Source organism: Sorex fumeus, unplaced genomic scaffold, assembly GCF_029834395.1.
Source record: "Sorex fumeus unplaced genomic scaffold, SorFum_2.1 ptg000035l, whole genome shotgun sequence".
Taxonomy (NCBI): Eukaryota; Metazoa; Chordata; class Mammalia; order Eulipotyphla; family Soricidae; genus Sorex; species Sorex fumeus.
In genome coordinates this window covers 39,951,384-39,967,874 of record NW_026606092.1, presented here as the reverse complement: position 1 = coordinate 39,967,874, position 16,491 = coordinate 39,951,384, and the positions used below count along the sequence as shown (strand labels likewise).

At 44.8% G+C, this 16,491-nt stretch overlaps 1 protein-coding gene across 4 annotated transcripts in view; it reads left to right on the top strand.

Annotated features, from left to right (window-relative positions):
- Positions 1–16,491, top strand: part of CUNH2orf76 (chromosome unknown C2orf76 homolog) — a 55,861-nt gene that overhangs the window by 18,732 nt on the left and 20,638 nt on the right. For 3 of the 4 annotated variants that reach the window (XM_056117601.1, XM_056117599.1, XM_056117598.1), the window contains 2 exons: positions 4,406–4,462; positions 7,413–7,557. In XM_056117601.1, coding sequence (XP_055973576.1) covers positions 7,425–7,557 — 133 coding nt within the window. In that variant the 5' untranslated portion in view covers positions 4,406–4,462; positions 7,413–7,424. The remainder of the gene's footprint in view (positions 1–4,405; positions 4,463–7,412; positions 7,558–16,491) is intronic. The other variant, XM_056117600.1, reaches the window with a different exon arrangement.

Genomic DNA, 16,491 nt, shown 5'->3' with positions numbered 1-16,491 from the left:
CTGAGGATAACTGAAGGTGTGACACTCCTCTGGGAGAAGTTGCTGAAACCTTCTCTTGGTTCTGGTCAAACCAAGACAGCTTTTGTACTGATAAGAATCAAGAATCTTCAGTCCCCAGTGTGACCATTCTAGCTGATGATCAGTGGAAACTGGGCAGTGAAGCCCTCCTCAAATTCTAGCCTCCTGCCTCTCTGTTACCATACCAGAGACACATTTTCTTGACCTGTGACATATATTTATTGCTTCTCAATGCTGCATGCTCCCATTCTCCCTCCTGTCTGAGTTTCCTCACCCAGTGAGACCCCGTCCCCTCTTCTCAGAGCTGGTGGTGCTGGTGCGTGGTGCTGGCGGACAGCCTTCCTGGCTTAAGTTGGTTTCTTGCCGATAAAGCCCCTTTCTGTCCAGTTGTGCCTGGACAGTTGTGCCTGTGCATTTCCAGACGGCTCTCTTCCTCAGTTTCCCCAGTGCGAACACCGTGCTTGAGCCGAGTTCCCTGTCATGGTCAGGGAACGGACACTGAGGAAACCCATGGACAGTCTTCGGGTTTCACTAACCTCTCCCTGCCCTTGTGTTTGTTCTGCGTGCAGAGGCATTGAGTTCTGTTTGCATGTGCATTTAGTTCTATGCAGTTCCACCACATAGGTAGGTAAATGTGGGTGACACCACAGTCAAATGAGAACAGTCACCAGGATCGCTCACTCTTCCTTTCAGCCACAGACTTCTGCTGCCCCCCGGCCCCCATCTCCCTGCCCCAGCGGTACTCATCTGAACGGTGGCACAGTCGCGTTGACCACCTGCCCTGCAAGTCTAGTGGGGTCACGAGTGCAGCCCCTGCTCCCCCATCCCACACCTACCCAGGGTTGCCACACGTGCTGAGTGTACCCCTGGCTGGCGCTGCAGCCAAGTATGTGCAGGCACCACAGAGGGGTGAGACCCCCCAGGTGAGCATCACGACTAAGAAGACATGTGAGCACAGTGGCCAGGGGGTGTCACCCCTCACCACAGTGCTCACAGGTTTGAGCACCGCAGCAGAGCTTCTCAGCAGGAATTTGCACACCTCAGCTGGAGTGCAAGCTCTGGTGAATATGTGTGTGCAAGCGTCTTGACTATTACAGTGCAAACCTTGGGGAGCACTGTAGCTGAGTATATGAGCACCGAAACCTGATGGGCAGCCCCGGTAATGCACAGGGTTACTCCTGGCTCATGCACTCAGGAATTACTCCTGGCGGTGCTCGGGGGACCCTATGGGATGCTGGGAATCGAACCCGGGTCCGCTGCATGCAAGGCAAACGCCCTACCTGCTGTGCGATTGCTCCAGCCCCGACACTGTACCTCTGGTCCTACTCCTTTATGTTTTATAACTAGGGCTGCTGTTCTTCCCCCCCGCCCTTTCTTTTTGGTGTCTTTGTTTGCAACTTTTATTTTCCGTGAGAATTTTAGAAATATTTACGACAAGTTCCCCCAAATTATCCTTTCACATTTTGAATGAGGCTTTATTTGTAAATTTAGGGGCGACTTATTTCACTTGTGGGGTGGGGGCATTGGGTCACACCTCATGGTGCTCAGGGCTTACTCCTGCCTCTATGCTGAGGGCAGTGCTCAGGGAACCATACGTGGTGTCGGAGGTCAAAACAGGGTCAGCTGTACAGCGGGTAAGGCAAGCAAGCTAGCAAGCGCCTCATCCACGGTACTATCTCCCTGACCTTGGGAGAATTGATTTCTTTTTGCCTCTAAGCTTTCATGGTTTTGTACAGTGTTCTCTCATTCATTCAGCTCTTTTTTTTATGTCCTTGATAATATTTTATTAAATTATCCCCAAGTTTATTGTTTTCGGTTTCTCTGCCTCTTCATTTGAGTAATGCCTTTAACATTTTTATCGGATTCTTTCTTTTTCAAAGCAGATCAATACTATCGACATTCCGTGCTGTAAGCCTCCCCAAAGCAACAAGTTGTATTTCCCACAGTCCCCAAGGCAAATCAGGATTTTGGCTTCCTCCTGACAGTGGCTATTATTATCAGTAGTAACTGAGTGAAAATTACAGCACATTTCTGATGAAAGCTCACAATACATACATTGCTGACCAAAATGAGATAAATGCAAATCTGGTGTTTTAAATGGAAAATTTCAGCTAATTAAGTGTGACACTTGAGCAGCACTTTATTAAGTGGAAGGCTTGGGGGAGAAGCCTACAATTATAAAAAGTTTTCTAAAGCCTGCGTGTTCTAGCCAGTCTGGTTTGGACCATTTGATATGATTCATAGCAGTACTCCTGGGTGTCTGCCCCCTACACGAAGGCCTTTATGCTCAAACATGTTCTATTTCTACTCAACTATTCATAGAAGCAGCTACTTTTTTGTTTGTTTGTTTTGTTTTGGGACCACACCCAGCAGTGTGCAGGATTGACTCCTGGCTCTGGGCTCAGATCACTCCTGGTGGGCTGGGGGTATCGTATGGAGTACTGGGGATGAAATCCAGGTCAGTCTTGTTCAAGGCAAACACTCATTAATTATACTAATTATAAAAATTATAATGGAAATTATTTTATACATTAAAGCATCTCTAGCTTTTATATATAAATATGCTACGTAGTCTCAAACTTAATAAAATATTAGTATTACTTGTGTATATTATGAAATATTTCAGATACACCAAAGGCATAAGGAATGGGATAGTATCCTTACACCGAATATTTGAGTGGGGATTGGGCCACACCCAGCAGTGCTCAGTGGTTACTCCTTGCAGTGCTTGGGGAACCATATATGGTGCCAGAGATCAAACTGGGATCAAGAAAGGCAGACACCTTAACCCCTACATGGAATATTTCTGGCCCTACATAAAATATATATATATATATATATATTGCTTTTTGGGTCACACCTGGCGATGCTCAGGGGTTACTCCTGGCTCATGCACTCAGGAATCACTCCTGGCAGTGCTCGGGGGACCCTATGGGATGCTGGAAATCGAACCTGTATCGGCCATGTTGGCTGCGTGCAAGGCAAACACCCTACCTGCTGTGCTATAGCTCCAGCCCCCCTACATAGAATATTTTTAAGGTGTAAAATATTGCCACAGTAATTGAAGGACTCTCATCCTTTTGCTTAATTTTATAATCCATAATTCATTCCTTTCCATCTAAGAGAACAATTTTGCTTTGAATTTGTTGTTTGTTTGTTTGTTTTTTGCTTTTTGGGTCACACCTGGCAATGCACAGGGTTTACTCCTGGCTCATGCACTCAGGAATTGCCCCGACCCACGAGACTAGTCAACGTGGATAACCAGGAGAGGGTGTGCGAGTGGGGGGGGGGGGGGAGAGAGAGAGAGAGAGAGAGAGAGAGAGAGAGAGAAGCATGGGAGCAAGTCAAGACTCTGATCAAGCTCCAAATTTATTTCTCCCAAGCTAGCCTTTTACAATTAATTACATGAGGAAGTGGGCAAAAGTGGGAAATTAACAAAGCATGCAGATTTTCAATAAATCATGGTGTGAGCCCTAGCGGTGGGCTCATGGCACTTATCCCATGCATAGCTCAAAAACTTACACAATTATTTTAACACTTTTCCAAGAAGAGATTAGTCTTATATTGCAGGTCAGGCTGTACTTACATTTTGGCTCCTGGCAAGGAATTACTCCTGGCGGTGCTCAGGGGACCATATGGGATGCTGGGAATTGAACCTGGGTCAGTCGCGTGCAAGGCAAACGCCCTACCTGCTGTACTATGGCTCCAGTCCCTGTTGTTTGTTTTAGGGCCACACCCAGTGATGGTTACTCGGGTTATTCCTGGCTCTACACTAAGGAATTACTCCTGGCCATGCTCATGGGACCGAATGGGGTACTGGGGATTGAACTTGGGCCAGCCACGTGCACGGCAAGCAAGCGCCTTACTTGCTGCTCTGTGACTCCAGCTCTAATTCTGCTTTTGAAACATCACAAAAACCATGTTTTTGAACTTTGTATGAACAGTAGTATTCTTTGGCCACTTTCCTGTTTTTTATTTAGCTGTGAAAATTGTCTCCTTTGTCAGTCATTGGGGTCGTTGTTGCTTCAGTGACCAGCGTGTCAGTACAGGTGTTGGTACTTTCTAGGCATCACTGCCTTAAATTGTCCTTGCACAGACCTGGCCATAGTGTGCCAGAAACTGAACATTTTGTTGTGGGACGAGGGATCATTCGCAGCACAGGAGTGGTGCCAGTAACCAAACTCTGAGCTGCAGACTTGCATGCTACTGTATTATCTGTGAGGTGCCTTTATGTTGATGTGTAACATGCTAGTTCGTTATTATTGCTGAACTGTTCCATTGTTGAAGTATGTCATAATTTGCTATCTAATCTAGTCTCCTATGAATGGGCATTTATTTTTTTTCCAGTTTTTGCACTGACCATGTTCCTAATAATGTGTTTTTACAGTTCTCCTGGTACACAAATGTGAGTCCCCTACCTGGACTGAAATTACTAGAGAGAAAGGTATGTGTCTTTTCAGTATGCTAGAAACTTCCAAATTGATGCTCATAGTGGTTGCCACTTGGCTCTCTCCTTCACCCTTGCCAGTACTAGGTATTATCAGAGTTCTTGTCAGTCATTTTGAACTTCTGGTCACTAATGAGATTGCTCATGGTTCACATGATTTATTGGTAATATCGATATTTTCCAGTTAATTATACATTATGGTTTAAAATTATGTAGAGACTTGAAAGTATCATGGTATGGTTATACCAGTTAAGAAGATATAACAATTGTATCTTAAATATTCTGTACCTTTGCAGACTTTTGAGTAAATGATTTGGGTGATTATCTAGTTATGGACATGAACATGGACTTTGGACATTAAATAATGCTTAAATCCTGGCTCCAGACTCCTTTTTTTTTTATCAGCTTTATGACCTTGGGCCATTTGTTAACTCTCTCCTAGTCTGTTTGCTCATCTAGTTTGGAGAGAGAATTAAATGATGTAGCATGGAGAAATTGGCAAATAGGCCCGTGCAGAGCTTCTTGAAACATTTCCACTCACTACACCTTTTCATGTAAGAACTTTTGATGCTACCCCAGGTACAAAAATCGAACATTTACTGGCAAAAACAAATCATAAACTTGTTTCATTTTTGGCTTGGGGGCCATATCCAGGGGTGCTAAGAGGGGTATTCTTGGCTCTTTGCTCCAGGGTCACTTCTGACTTTGCTCAGGGGGCCATATGTGGTGCTGGGGATGGAACCAAGTTCGCCATATGGAGATCTTATCCCCATACTATCTCTTCTGCCCCATAAACTTACATTATTGGTGGTGGTGGTGAGGGAGTTGGGGTCACACCTGGCAGTATTCAGAGGCTGCTCTTGACTCTGTGCTCAGGGCTCACTCCTGGGGGTACCCGTGGTGCCACAGGTCAAACTGGACTAGTTACATGCAAGGCAAATGTATTAATCCCTGAACTGCTTCTCCAGCTCCATAATTAAATGTTTATTTGGGTTTGGGGGTGGGTTGGGCCACTTCCAGCTGTGCTCATGGCTTACTCCCAGCTGTGCTCAGAGAACACTCCTGGCAGTGCTTGGTTGGACCATGTGCAGTGCCCAGAATCAACCAGGGATTTGTTGTTTGCAAGTCAGGCATCTTAATCCTTATTCTACCATTCCAGCCCTCACACATTTCCTTTGAAATAAAATTTTTGTGACCTCCACATTTTCCTGCATCACCCATATGGCCAATATACATGGTGTAAAAAACTGGCGCTTGTAGGTATATTTAGGATGAAATAAGCTCCAATAAGCTCAACAATTGTGTAAATGATGGATAATAACATGACATAGAATTAAATTATCTGTAAATGCTGGCAGCACGTAGGAGATTAAAATGCAACTTGGGGGCCAGAGAGATAGTACAACAGGCAGGGCATTTGCCTTGCATGGTCCCCAGCACCATGTATGGTCCCCCGACCCCTACCTGGTGGGATTCCTGAGCACAGAGCCAGGAGTAAGACCTGAGTAACATTAAGTTGTGGTACCCTCCCTCCAAACAAACAAACAAAAAACCCAGAAAGATCAGAAATAAAATGCTGCCTGTGAGAGTCGACTGTGATGTGGTGTGGTGTGGGGTGTGTGTGTGTGTGTGTGTGTGTGTGTGTGTGTGTGTGTGTGTGTGTATGTATGTGTATGTGCCAGGGATGGAACACAGGGTTCTATATACCCAAGGCAAATGCTCTGCCATTAAGTTACGTCCTGACCCTGAATGGATTGTTGTCATTTTATTTTCTTAATTTTTAAATTTTATTTATTTATTTATTTTTTTGGCGGGGTGGGGTGAAGGGGATCACACTCAAGACTGATTTCTGGCTCTGTACCCAGGCATCACTCCTGGCAGTGCTCAGGGGACCATATGTGGTGCTGGGAATTCCATCTGGGTCGACCCTGTGCAAGGCAAATGCCCTACGTGCAGTTCTGTCTTTCTCTTGTCATTTATTTATTTTTTTTTTATTGAATCACCGTGAGAAACAGCTGCAAGCATTCATATTGGAGTTTAAGTCATACAATGGTCAAACACCCATCCCTCCACCATTGCACATTCTGCACCACCAATGTCTCCAGTACAGCCCCCCACCCCTTTCCAGCCCTCCCCTAACACGCCGATACTCAGTGAGGAGGGCAGATCCTGAGAGGTCATGTGGTCACGCGCATGCAACTGGCAGCCATCGTCACCGCTCCCCATACTCACACTCCGTGCTGTGTTCTTCTGTGCCTGACAGCTTTTTTATTTTATTTATTTTATTTTTGCTTTTTGGGCTAGAGCGATAGCACAGCAGGTAGGGTGTTTGCCTTGCATGCAGCTGACTCGGGTTCGATTCCTCCGTTGCTCTCATAGAGCCTGGGAAGCTACCAAGAGTGTCCTGTCTGCACCGCAAAGCCTGACAAGCTCCCCGTGGTGTATTCCATATGCCAAACACAGTAACAACAAGTCTCACAATGGAGGTGTTACTAGTGCCCACTCAAGCAAATCGATAAACAATGGGAGGACAGTGCTACAGTGATTGCTTTTTGGGTCACACCCAGCGATGATGCACAGGGGTCACTCCCGGCTCTCACTCAGGAATCACTCCTGGCGATGCTCAGGGGAGGGGGGGGGTGGGGGGAACCGTATGGGATGCTGGGAATCGAACCCGGGTCGGCTGCGTGCAAGGCAAACGCCCTACCTGCTGTGCTATTGCTCTAGCCCCAGTGCCTGACAGCTTTGTGCCACAGCAGTGACTGTAACAGCTGTCCAGGAGCACAGTGGACAGGTGGCACTGACCTTGGGATCCTGATAGATAGCCAGGAATCTGACCAAGGTATGGGAGTCCACTGTAGGAACCGTATGGATGTCGGGAACTGCACAAGGAAGTGCATGTTTGGGCTTCATCGGGAGTTGATTCTTTTTTGTATCCCTTGTCCAGGAACTTCTTCACATGGCTTCGGAAGGAGTGACCATTACAGTCCGCCTCATTCGTTCCTTTGAGCATCGAAACTTCAAGCCTGTAGTTTACCACAAAGTTAATTTGGACCAAACCGTAAAGGAATTTATAGTCTTTCTTAAGCAAGGTATGAGTTATGTTTTTGCCCTTTTTGTTAGTATTGGGGGGGTGGGGTGGGGGAAATTGACTAATACATTTAACAGTCTTTTCAGAAATACTTTGGAAGGCATTTATTTCAGTTTAAGTCAGGCCTCTTTGTGGTAGAAGTTCCTCCCACAGACTCAGCAGTGCGACTCTTCCCCAGAGAGTAGTGTCATCCATTTGGCTCCTCCTCGCCCTTATTTAAGATTTAAAAATGGTCAGGTCTGGGTTTTCTGGTAATGAGCTTATCTTGGAAGTTGGTTCATAAGGGGGTGATTTGCAGCAAATTATGTTTGTTATCTGCCAAGCCCTTGGAGGAGGAAGCAGGAAGGTGTCTGTTTTCCTATTTGCAGGAGACTGTCAGGTGCTCCCAGAAGTGACCACACTATCTGGAAGGCCTTTTTTCATTTGCAACTACCAATACAGCAAGCGGGGCATTCATCTTCATGTTGATAGACTGTGGGTGGGCTTCTAACATCTGTGTCCTGATTATCTACACCGGGGAAAAAAAATTCTTGACTGAAACCAAATTTCACCTGATGCAGTGTACAGATCCTGTTGTACTGCTCATGAGTTTTGACAAAGGTATCACTTTATAATCTATTTTTAAAAATTTTTTTTTTGGCTTTTTGGGTCACACCTGGCGATGCTCAAGAGTTACTCCTGGCTCTACACTCAGGAATTACCCCTGGTGGTGCTTGGGGGAACCATATCTGGGGATTGAATCCTGGTCAGCTGCAAGCTGCAAGCCCTCTCTGCTGGACTGTTGCCCCCATATCCATCTTTTATTTTGTTTTTAAACTTTGTCATAGTTTCAGACACAGAGAAGTTGCAAAAACTGGACCAAGAATTCCTGAGTGGCCTTCACAGAGATCTCCCAAAGTTCACACTTTGTTACACTGTGGTTTGGAGGTGGGAGGGGGGCATCAGGGTTGCCTCCGGAGATGTGTGGGAGACCTTCTTTGCCGGAGATCAAACCCAGCCCCAAGCATGCAAGGCCAATAATCAGCCACTGAACCTCACCCTCTTCTTCGTCTTAGAACCACTTTTTTGGTTTGCCACTTTTTTTTTTTTTTTTTAGAAAACAACTCAGTCCCCCTTGGAAATTGACCCCCTCTTTAGGAAGGAACAAACAGGAATTTTTCCCTACTGCCCTCCCCCCAATGTTGTTCCAGCATAACCCCGCCCCCCTTGGAAAGCACTGCTGCACTGATTTATAAGTATGTTGCTGATAAGATTCCTTTTATTTCATTCAATGTTCCTACGTGTATTTCCTGAGTACAAGGAATTCTTGACACAAATAACATAGTGAGGCAGAGCAGGGATTTCATACGGAAACCATACTGTCATCTGACCTACAGATTTTAATTGTAACAGTAAAGTCTTTTTGGAACAGAAAGGGTTACAAATGACTTCAGTCGGAGGCTATCCTTTTTCTATTCCTTTTTCTATTTCTGCCGTTACTTTTGTGCATCCAACCTTATTTTTCCCTCTTGGCAGTGGAGGTGGTGTTGCCTGGGCTCCCCCCAGGCTGGTCACAGCGTTTTAACAGTGGGGTGTAGCATGTAGAGCCAGTCTGATGCCAGGTGATGTGATGTGGGTCAGTGCCAGGGTTGAACTCGTCCCCCGCATGCAGTGTGAATTCTCTGCCCCCGAGTCACACCCCAGAGCCCCCAAATGGAATTCCTGTATTCTGGAGTCTTTTATTATATTTTGTAATACTGGCCGTTTTGAATAGTGCAGGCCAGTTCTTTCACAGCGTTTCTTCACTGCAGTTTTTTTTTTTTTCTGATGTTCTCCCATGATTTACTGTCACTGTTATCCTGTTGTTCATCGATTTCCTCGAGCAGGCATCAGTAACGTCTCCTTCGTCCTAGCCCTGAGATTTTGGAAAGTGCCACATTTGAGGCTCTTTCAGGGTCAGGAGAATGAGACCCATCATTGTTACTGGTTTTTGGCATATTGAACACGTCACGGGGAGTTTGCCAGACTCTGCCATGTGGGCAGGATAATTTTGGTAGCCTGCCAGGTTCTCCAGAGTAAGAACAAGATAATAAGATGTCACGTGGCCACGCGCTTCCAGGAGCTGGGTTTTATAGTCTCTGGGTCTTGGCCATTGATGGGATTACACGGCGCCGGGGGCAGTTGGTGGGTGTAATGCCTACATACTGGAAAATGGGGGTTCTGGGTGGAGGAGGCCCAGTCCCAATCCGAGCAGGCTTGGAGATCTATGCCCCAGGTCCCGCACATCTGGGTTCCTCTGCCGGTTCCTTCATGCATGAGGCTTGTCTGAACGTGTGGAGAGTGGTCTTAAGCATGGCTGTGGCTGGAACCGGAGGTCTTCAGCTGCCGGGGCTCTGCTGGGGGTGGGGAGGGAAACTCAACCTACCCTCCTCCAAAGGGCCCCAGTGAGGACAGCCAGGTGCAGAGGCAGGAGACTCTGTGCTGTTCTCTTCCAGGAACTGGGTTTTATAGTCATGTAATCCTATCAACGGCCAAGACCCAGAGACTATAAAACCCAGCTCCCATGATTAGATTGAGTTATGTCTTTTGGCAGGGATGTCACAGAAGTGAGCCTGATTGATTCCTCAAGGCATTTATCTAATCCCATGGACAATAATGGTTACTTTGATCAGTTGCTTAAGGTGCTCTCTGCTGGGTTTCTCCTCTGTGAATTTTAATAACACGTGTGTGTGTATGTGTGTGTGTGTGTGTGTGTGTGTGTGTGAGAGAGAGAGAGAGAGAGAGAATTTTAATTATAATTGAAAACTCTCTCCGTGTGTGTGTGTGTGTGTGTGTGTGTGTGTGTGTGTGTACTGAATACCCAACTATTTCTCAATCTTTCACCACCAGATTTACCACTTTTTAAAAAAAAATTTTGACCACATACGGTGGTTCTCAGGGGTTACTCCTGACTCTGCACTTGGGGATAGCTCTTAGCGGTGCTCAGGGAATCTTTTGGGATGGTGGGGATCCAAGCCCGGCTGCATTAAGGCAAGCGCCCAACTTGCAGTTCTGTGGCTTCAGCCCCAGATGACCATTCTTGGTTCTTGTTTCATTCAGTTATTATAGTTGGTGGGAAATGGCGATTATTTTCTTATTCTGTCATTCCTTTTACAGATATTATTTACTTTTCTGAAGTAAGAAAGAACTATTATATCCTTCCTCCATTTATTTTATCATTTGTTTACGTGGCTGTGGATACATGGATTATTTTACTTAGGTGATTATAATACTTTTTAAAAATGCATTGAATTCTGACATTTTCCGTTTATTTTGTTAAAAAAAAAAGCCTTTCTTTTGGTGGCTGCAGGGGATCAAACCCAGGGCCTCACCCGTGCTATAAGATGAGTCTTCCCCTGAGTTACAGTCCCAGCTGGACTTTGTAAATAATTGGAGCTCTTTCCCCCTTCTCTCTCTCTCTCTCTCTCTCTCTCTCTCTCTCTCTCTCTCTCTTCTCTCTCTCTCCCTCTCTCTCTCTAACTTTGGGTGCTTTCACTGACTTGTATTACCTGAGTATGGAATATGTAGGTCTGTAAATCCACAGAGCAGTCAATCTGCTTGTAATGCTTATAAAACATTTCCCAAGGAGAATATATAATTTTTAAAATGATCATAAGCTTTCTTATAGTAGATGCATTTCTTGCCCTGTTTCCAGATTTTCAGGGAAGATTAAGAATTGGTGCTAAGGTATAATGGCAGTTATAGAGTGTCTCTTTTTGGTTTTTGTTGCCACATCTGACTGTGCTCAGAGAGTCTAATGTGGGTCAGATGCAAGGCCAGCATCTTACTGGCTCCTCTGTATCCCTGGCCCCCTGAGTGTCCTGTTTTTGAAAGCACGTCATCAAAAGCATTTTGAGGTTTTATTGGAATTTTTTTTTTTTGACAGTGCTGGGTAATGAACTCAAGCCCTCACACATACAAGTCTGATGATTTTTGTTGTTGTTTGGCTTTTTGGGGTCACACTCGGAGATGCTCAGGGGCTATTCCTGCCTCTGCACTCAGGAATTACTCCTGGCGGTGCTCGGGGGACCATTTGGGATGTCAGGGATCGAACCCGGGTCGGCCATGTGCAAGGCAAATGCTCTACCTGCTGTACTATAACTCAAGCCCCCTAAAAAGCTAATGCTCTACCCTGAGCTACACAATTCCCATGTTTCATATTGTTAAAATCCTTTTATGGATAGTGGGCTACAGTGTGTCTTGGTACTGAATCACTGAAGGCCATGATGTTCTTGCACAGAACAAAATAGGTTGGTTCGTCTTGAAGTTCTTGAGAGTAACGAGTCATTACCAAACTGTCAGAGTGGGGAAGGAATGTTCTTCCCAGGCCACTGTTACCCTGTTCCTCCTTGGATTCGGGGGAGGAGAATGCTTCCCCGTCAGCAGGGGTGAGCATATCACACCTGTCATCTGTATTCATAGCATGCTATCCCTGCTCCCTTCAGTGCGTGAAGGCCATGGTCGCCACAGACTAAAAGGTGAGCTGGGAATACAGACCTTGTGAGTTGTGGGCTCTGTGAATGTGGAAATCAGCCCTAGTGAGGTCCCCTGACAGGAGGTGTTGTAGAGCTCTGTCAGCGTGGCAGGCTGCACACTTAACCTTTCATAAGTTATATATACAATGAGACTAAACTGTTTATTACTAGGACTAAAAAAAATTTCTAAAAAAATTTTCTAAAGTGGTAACTGGAGCAATAGTACAGTGGGTAGAGCGTTTGCCTTGCACGCGGCCGACCCGGGTTCGATTCCCAGCATCCCATATGGTCCCCCTGAGCACCACCAGGAGTAATTCCTGAGTGCAGAGCCAGGAGTAAGCCCTGAGAAATGCTGGGTGTGACCCAAAAAGCAAAAAATAAAATAAAATAAAATTTCTAACATGGTAATTATTGTCACATGTTTTCAACAGTGTGGACATTCTTGGTGTTGATGTACACAGACACCACACTGCCCTACCACCAGAAGTGCCCAAAACCCTTCAGCAATGTTACTCCCTGTCCCCTCTTCATCCCCCCCTACAAATTCTCACTTCTGTAATCCAGCACCAGGGGCTTATCATCATTCTAGACTGCCTATTCCTGCGTCTTGTTTCTCTCTATGCAGACGATTGAAATCATCCAGGATTGGTCGGTCCTCTGATTCAGTGTATGTAGCATGGTGGCCTCTAGTTCCATCCACGTCTCAACGAACTGCAACATTGCATGTTTTCTGCAGTCACATTTTACTGTATATAGAGCCCACAACTTCTTTAACCACTCATCCTTGGACATTTGGATTGTTTCATTGTCTTGGTTATTGTACTAAGTGCTGCAGTGAGCATGGGTATGCAGGTGACTTCTCAAATCAATGTTTTTGTTTTGTGCGTGTGTGTGTGTGTGGGGAGGGTGGGCGGGGAGGGGTGAGTAGGTACCAAGGAGTTGGATTTCTGGGTGGAATGGGAGCTCTACTCTTGCTTTTTTTGAGAAATCACTCTCCTGTTTTCCATTGGGACGAGGCATTGGCATTCTCAGAAACAGCGAAGAGGGTTTCTTTTTCCCTACATGCCTCCCACCTCCACTGACTTCCCGTCCTTTTGATATTGGTCATTTTCACTAGTGTGAGATTACATCCCATTGCTGCTATGATTTGCATTGCCCTGGTAGTTAGCGGTGATAAATGCTTCTCTGTATGCCTGGTAGCCAGCCAACCGTATGTCCTGTTTGTAGAAGTGTCTGTTCACCTCCCCTCCTTTCTGTTTGGTGGGACTATTAAATTCTTTTTGTTGAGCTGTGTGAATACTTTTTATACATTTGGATATTAGACCTTTATCTGATGTATAGTATATAGGTGTCTTCTCCTATTCAGTTGAGTGTCTTTATTTTAGCCTGAGTTTCTTTTGCCAGAGTAAAACTTTTAACTTTGATATAAAATACCATTTATTTTTATCTTTGGTGTAGGAATAAAATCATTGAAGACACCTCTGAAGTCTTATCCTGGAGAATTCTACCTATATTTTCTCAGTCTATTTTAGGGATTCTGGCCTAATATTGAGGTCTTTTATCCACTTTGAATGAACTTTTGTGTGCATATTGTGTGATAATGAACTCTTGTGTATGGTGTGCAATACAAATTAACTTTTATTATTTTTGCATGTGGCTGTACAGTTTTCCCAATACCTTTTGTTGAAGAAGCGTTCCTCGCTCCAGTTCCTTTGTCATAAACTAACTCTCCATAAATTAACTGAGACTTTATTAACTGGGATCTCAGGTCTAGTTTATCTTTATTTTAGGCCATTTTTATTCCAGTATCATGCCATTTTGATTACTAGGCTAGGAATCACCTTTTTTCCCCCGTTGAATTACAGTGATATACACAATTACAAAGTTGTTCATGATTGGGTTTTAGTCACAGAATGTTCCAGCACCTGCCCCTTCACCAGTGTACATTTCCCACCACCAATGGTCCTAGTCCACCCTCCCCACCTCTATGACAGACAATTTTCTTCTCTTTCCTTTTCTTTCTGTCTGTCTCTTTCTCTCTTTCTTAGAATCAACTTTTAAAAACATGTGAAAGATGTGTACATTTAAGACTACAGTTTGCTCCTGAAAGAAATCGAAGAAGACGTCAGAAAATGAAAAAATTTTCATGTTTATAGATTAGGGGAATTAGTATGCTCAAAATGGGCATCCTACCTAAAACATGTAGGTTCAGTGCAATTCCCATCAAGATTTCAGTGACATTCTTGGAGATTTTAGACCAGACTTTGATACAGTGTGTATGGAGTCTGATCACAGTGTTGACCAGGAGATGCTCTCCTTCAGGTGTTGTGCTCCCCTGGGATCATTGTAGTGCTCACACATTTGCTCTTTGGAGGTTGCATTCCTCACTGCAGTGCTCATGCATCATTTTAATTTTGGTGCTTGTCAGGGGCTAAATACTACTCCCTGAAATGCTCACACATACCTGACTGTGACTGGAAATTACGTGCTAAGGCTGAGTGTGACCATAGCAGAGCAGCTGGGGTCATTCTCCAGGCATGAGTGTGGGCTGCATCTGGAGGTGCTCAGGGCTTACTCCTGACTCTGCCTCAGGGGTCACTCCTGGCAGTGCTCAAGGAACCATATGTATTGCTGGGAATCAGACCCACGTCAGCCCCATACAAAGCAAGTGGCTTCATGACCATACTATCTTATTTCAATTTCTTTTTCCTATTAGGTGCTTATGCTTTCCCTAAAAGTTTTCAGATGTCATCCCAGCACCTAATAAAAAGTTATAAATAGCACCACATCTATATTTTAAGCTTTTACTATGAGGTAGAATATTACTCTTTTGTCTATTAATATTTTAATAAGTTTCCAGACTTCATTGATTTTTCTACTGAAATGTGGGCTTTAACATTGCAGACTCCTTTCTGTAATCAATTGTGTGTATTAAGTTGCTTTGTTTTTTTGATAGAACATAAGTCACATTTTCATAGAATGATTAAAGTTCTATGTTTAATTCATAATTAATTTCAGGTTGCTCATAGAATAATTTTTCTATGAATCTCTTTTATGGAGAGCTAAATGAATCAGTTACGTCTCTGTTGCCTTCTCGTGATACTCCTTTTTTATTAATTTTCTTTTTTTTTTTTTTTTGGTGGTGCTGGGGATTGAACCCAGGACCTCAGACTTGCTAGGCAAATACTTCCCTGTGAGCTATATTCCTGGTCTCCTGTTCCTTTTTGATAATGAATATTCAATTTTTTTTGGTGCTTTTTGGGTCACACCTGGCAATGCACAGGGGTTACTCCTGGCTCTGCGCTCAGGAATTACCCCAGCGGTGCTTAGGGGACCATATAGGATGCTGGGAATCGAACCTGGGTCGGCCATGTGCAAGACGAATGCCCTACCCGCTGTGCTATTGCTCCAGCCCCAATTCAATTTTTTTAAAAAAAGAATTCTGCAATTCTGAGTACTTCTGTAAAATATTCATTGCGTCCCAGGCCAGGGATGAGGTTCAGCAGCAGAGAACATGCTTCACATTGGTCAGATCCTGGCTTCCATCTCCAGAACCACTAAACAAATAAACAGGCAAACCAAATATATCGTTTGGGTCCCCAAATTAAGTTCAAGGGCACAATGGCAGAATAATTAAAAATAAACTACAAAATGGATCTCATTCCCAGATCAATCGATCGATTGATCTATCTATCTATCTATCTATTCTGCCTTTGGGAGCCACGCCTGGTGGTGCTCAGAGATTACTCCAGACTCTGCACTCAGGGCTCACACCTGGCTGGCCTGGAGGCTCATGTGGGCTGCCAGGGAGAGAACCCAGGTCGGCCACATGCAAGGTGAATGCCCTACCTGCTGTACCATTACTCCGACCCAGTTCTCAGATTGTTATAACTGCATTGCAGACCTTTTCTAGCCAAGGTGGAATGACAGGAATCTAATGACTTACTCTTATGCCTTAAGCAACTAAAAAACCGCAAAACATGTGATTCTGTGATTCTCAGCCAGCCAGTTGGCAGTTCACTGCTGTGTGCTCACGCCTGCAAATCCCTGAGGTCTCCAGGGCTGCTTCCTGTGATGCCCTGGATGCAGGGAACCGTGTACCCAGCATAACATGGGGTTGGCTGCCCCATACTATCTCTCTGGCACGTAACTAACATTTCTTTGGCCCACATTTCCTAAGTGAGTGTGAAATAAAAGGGGTGACATCAAGCATCTGTGTTGAACTAAGCCAGAATTTCAAATGAGGTTCTGGCAGAGGCATCCTGACCCCAGAGAGCCTTGTGTTGACAACAGTGTCTTGTTTATTTTCACAATTTTGACTTAAAGTACGGTTGGGTTTCCTCCTCCCCACTCTGGTACCCTTTAGCTGTGCTGAATTTTACGGGTTTGTTTCTCTTTGGATATATTTGTTCCCTGCCTCTATTGCTTTGAGATCCCGCATA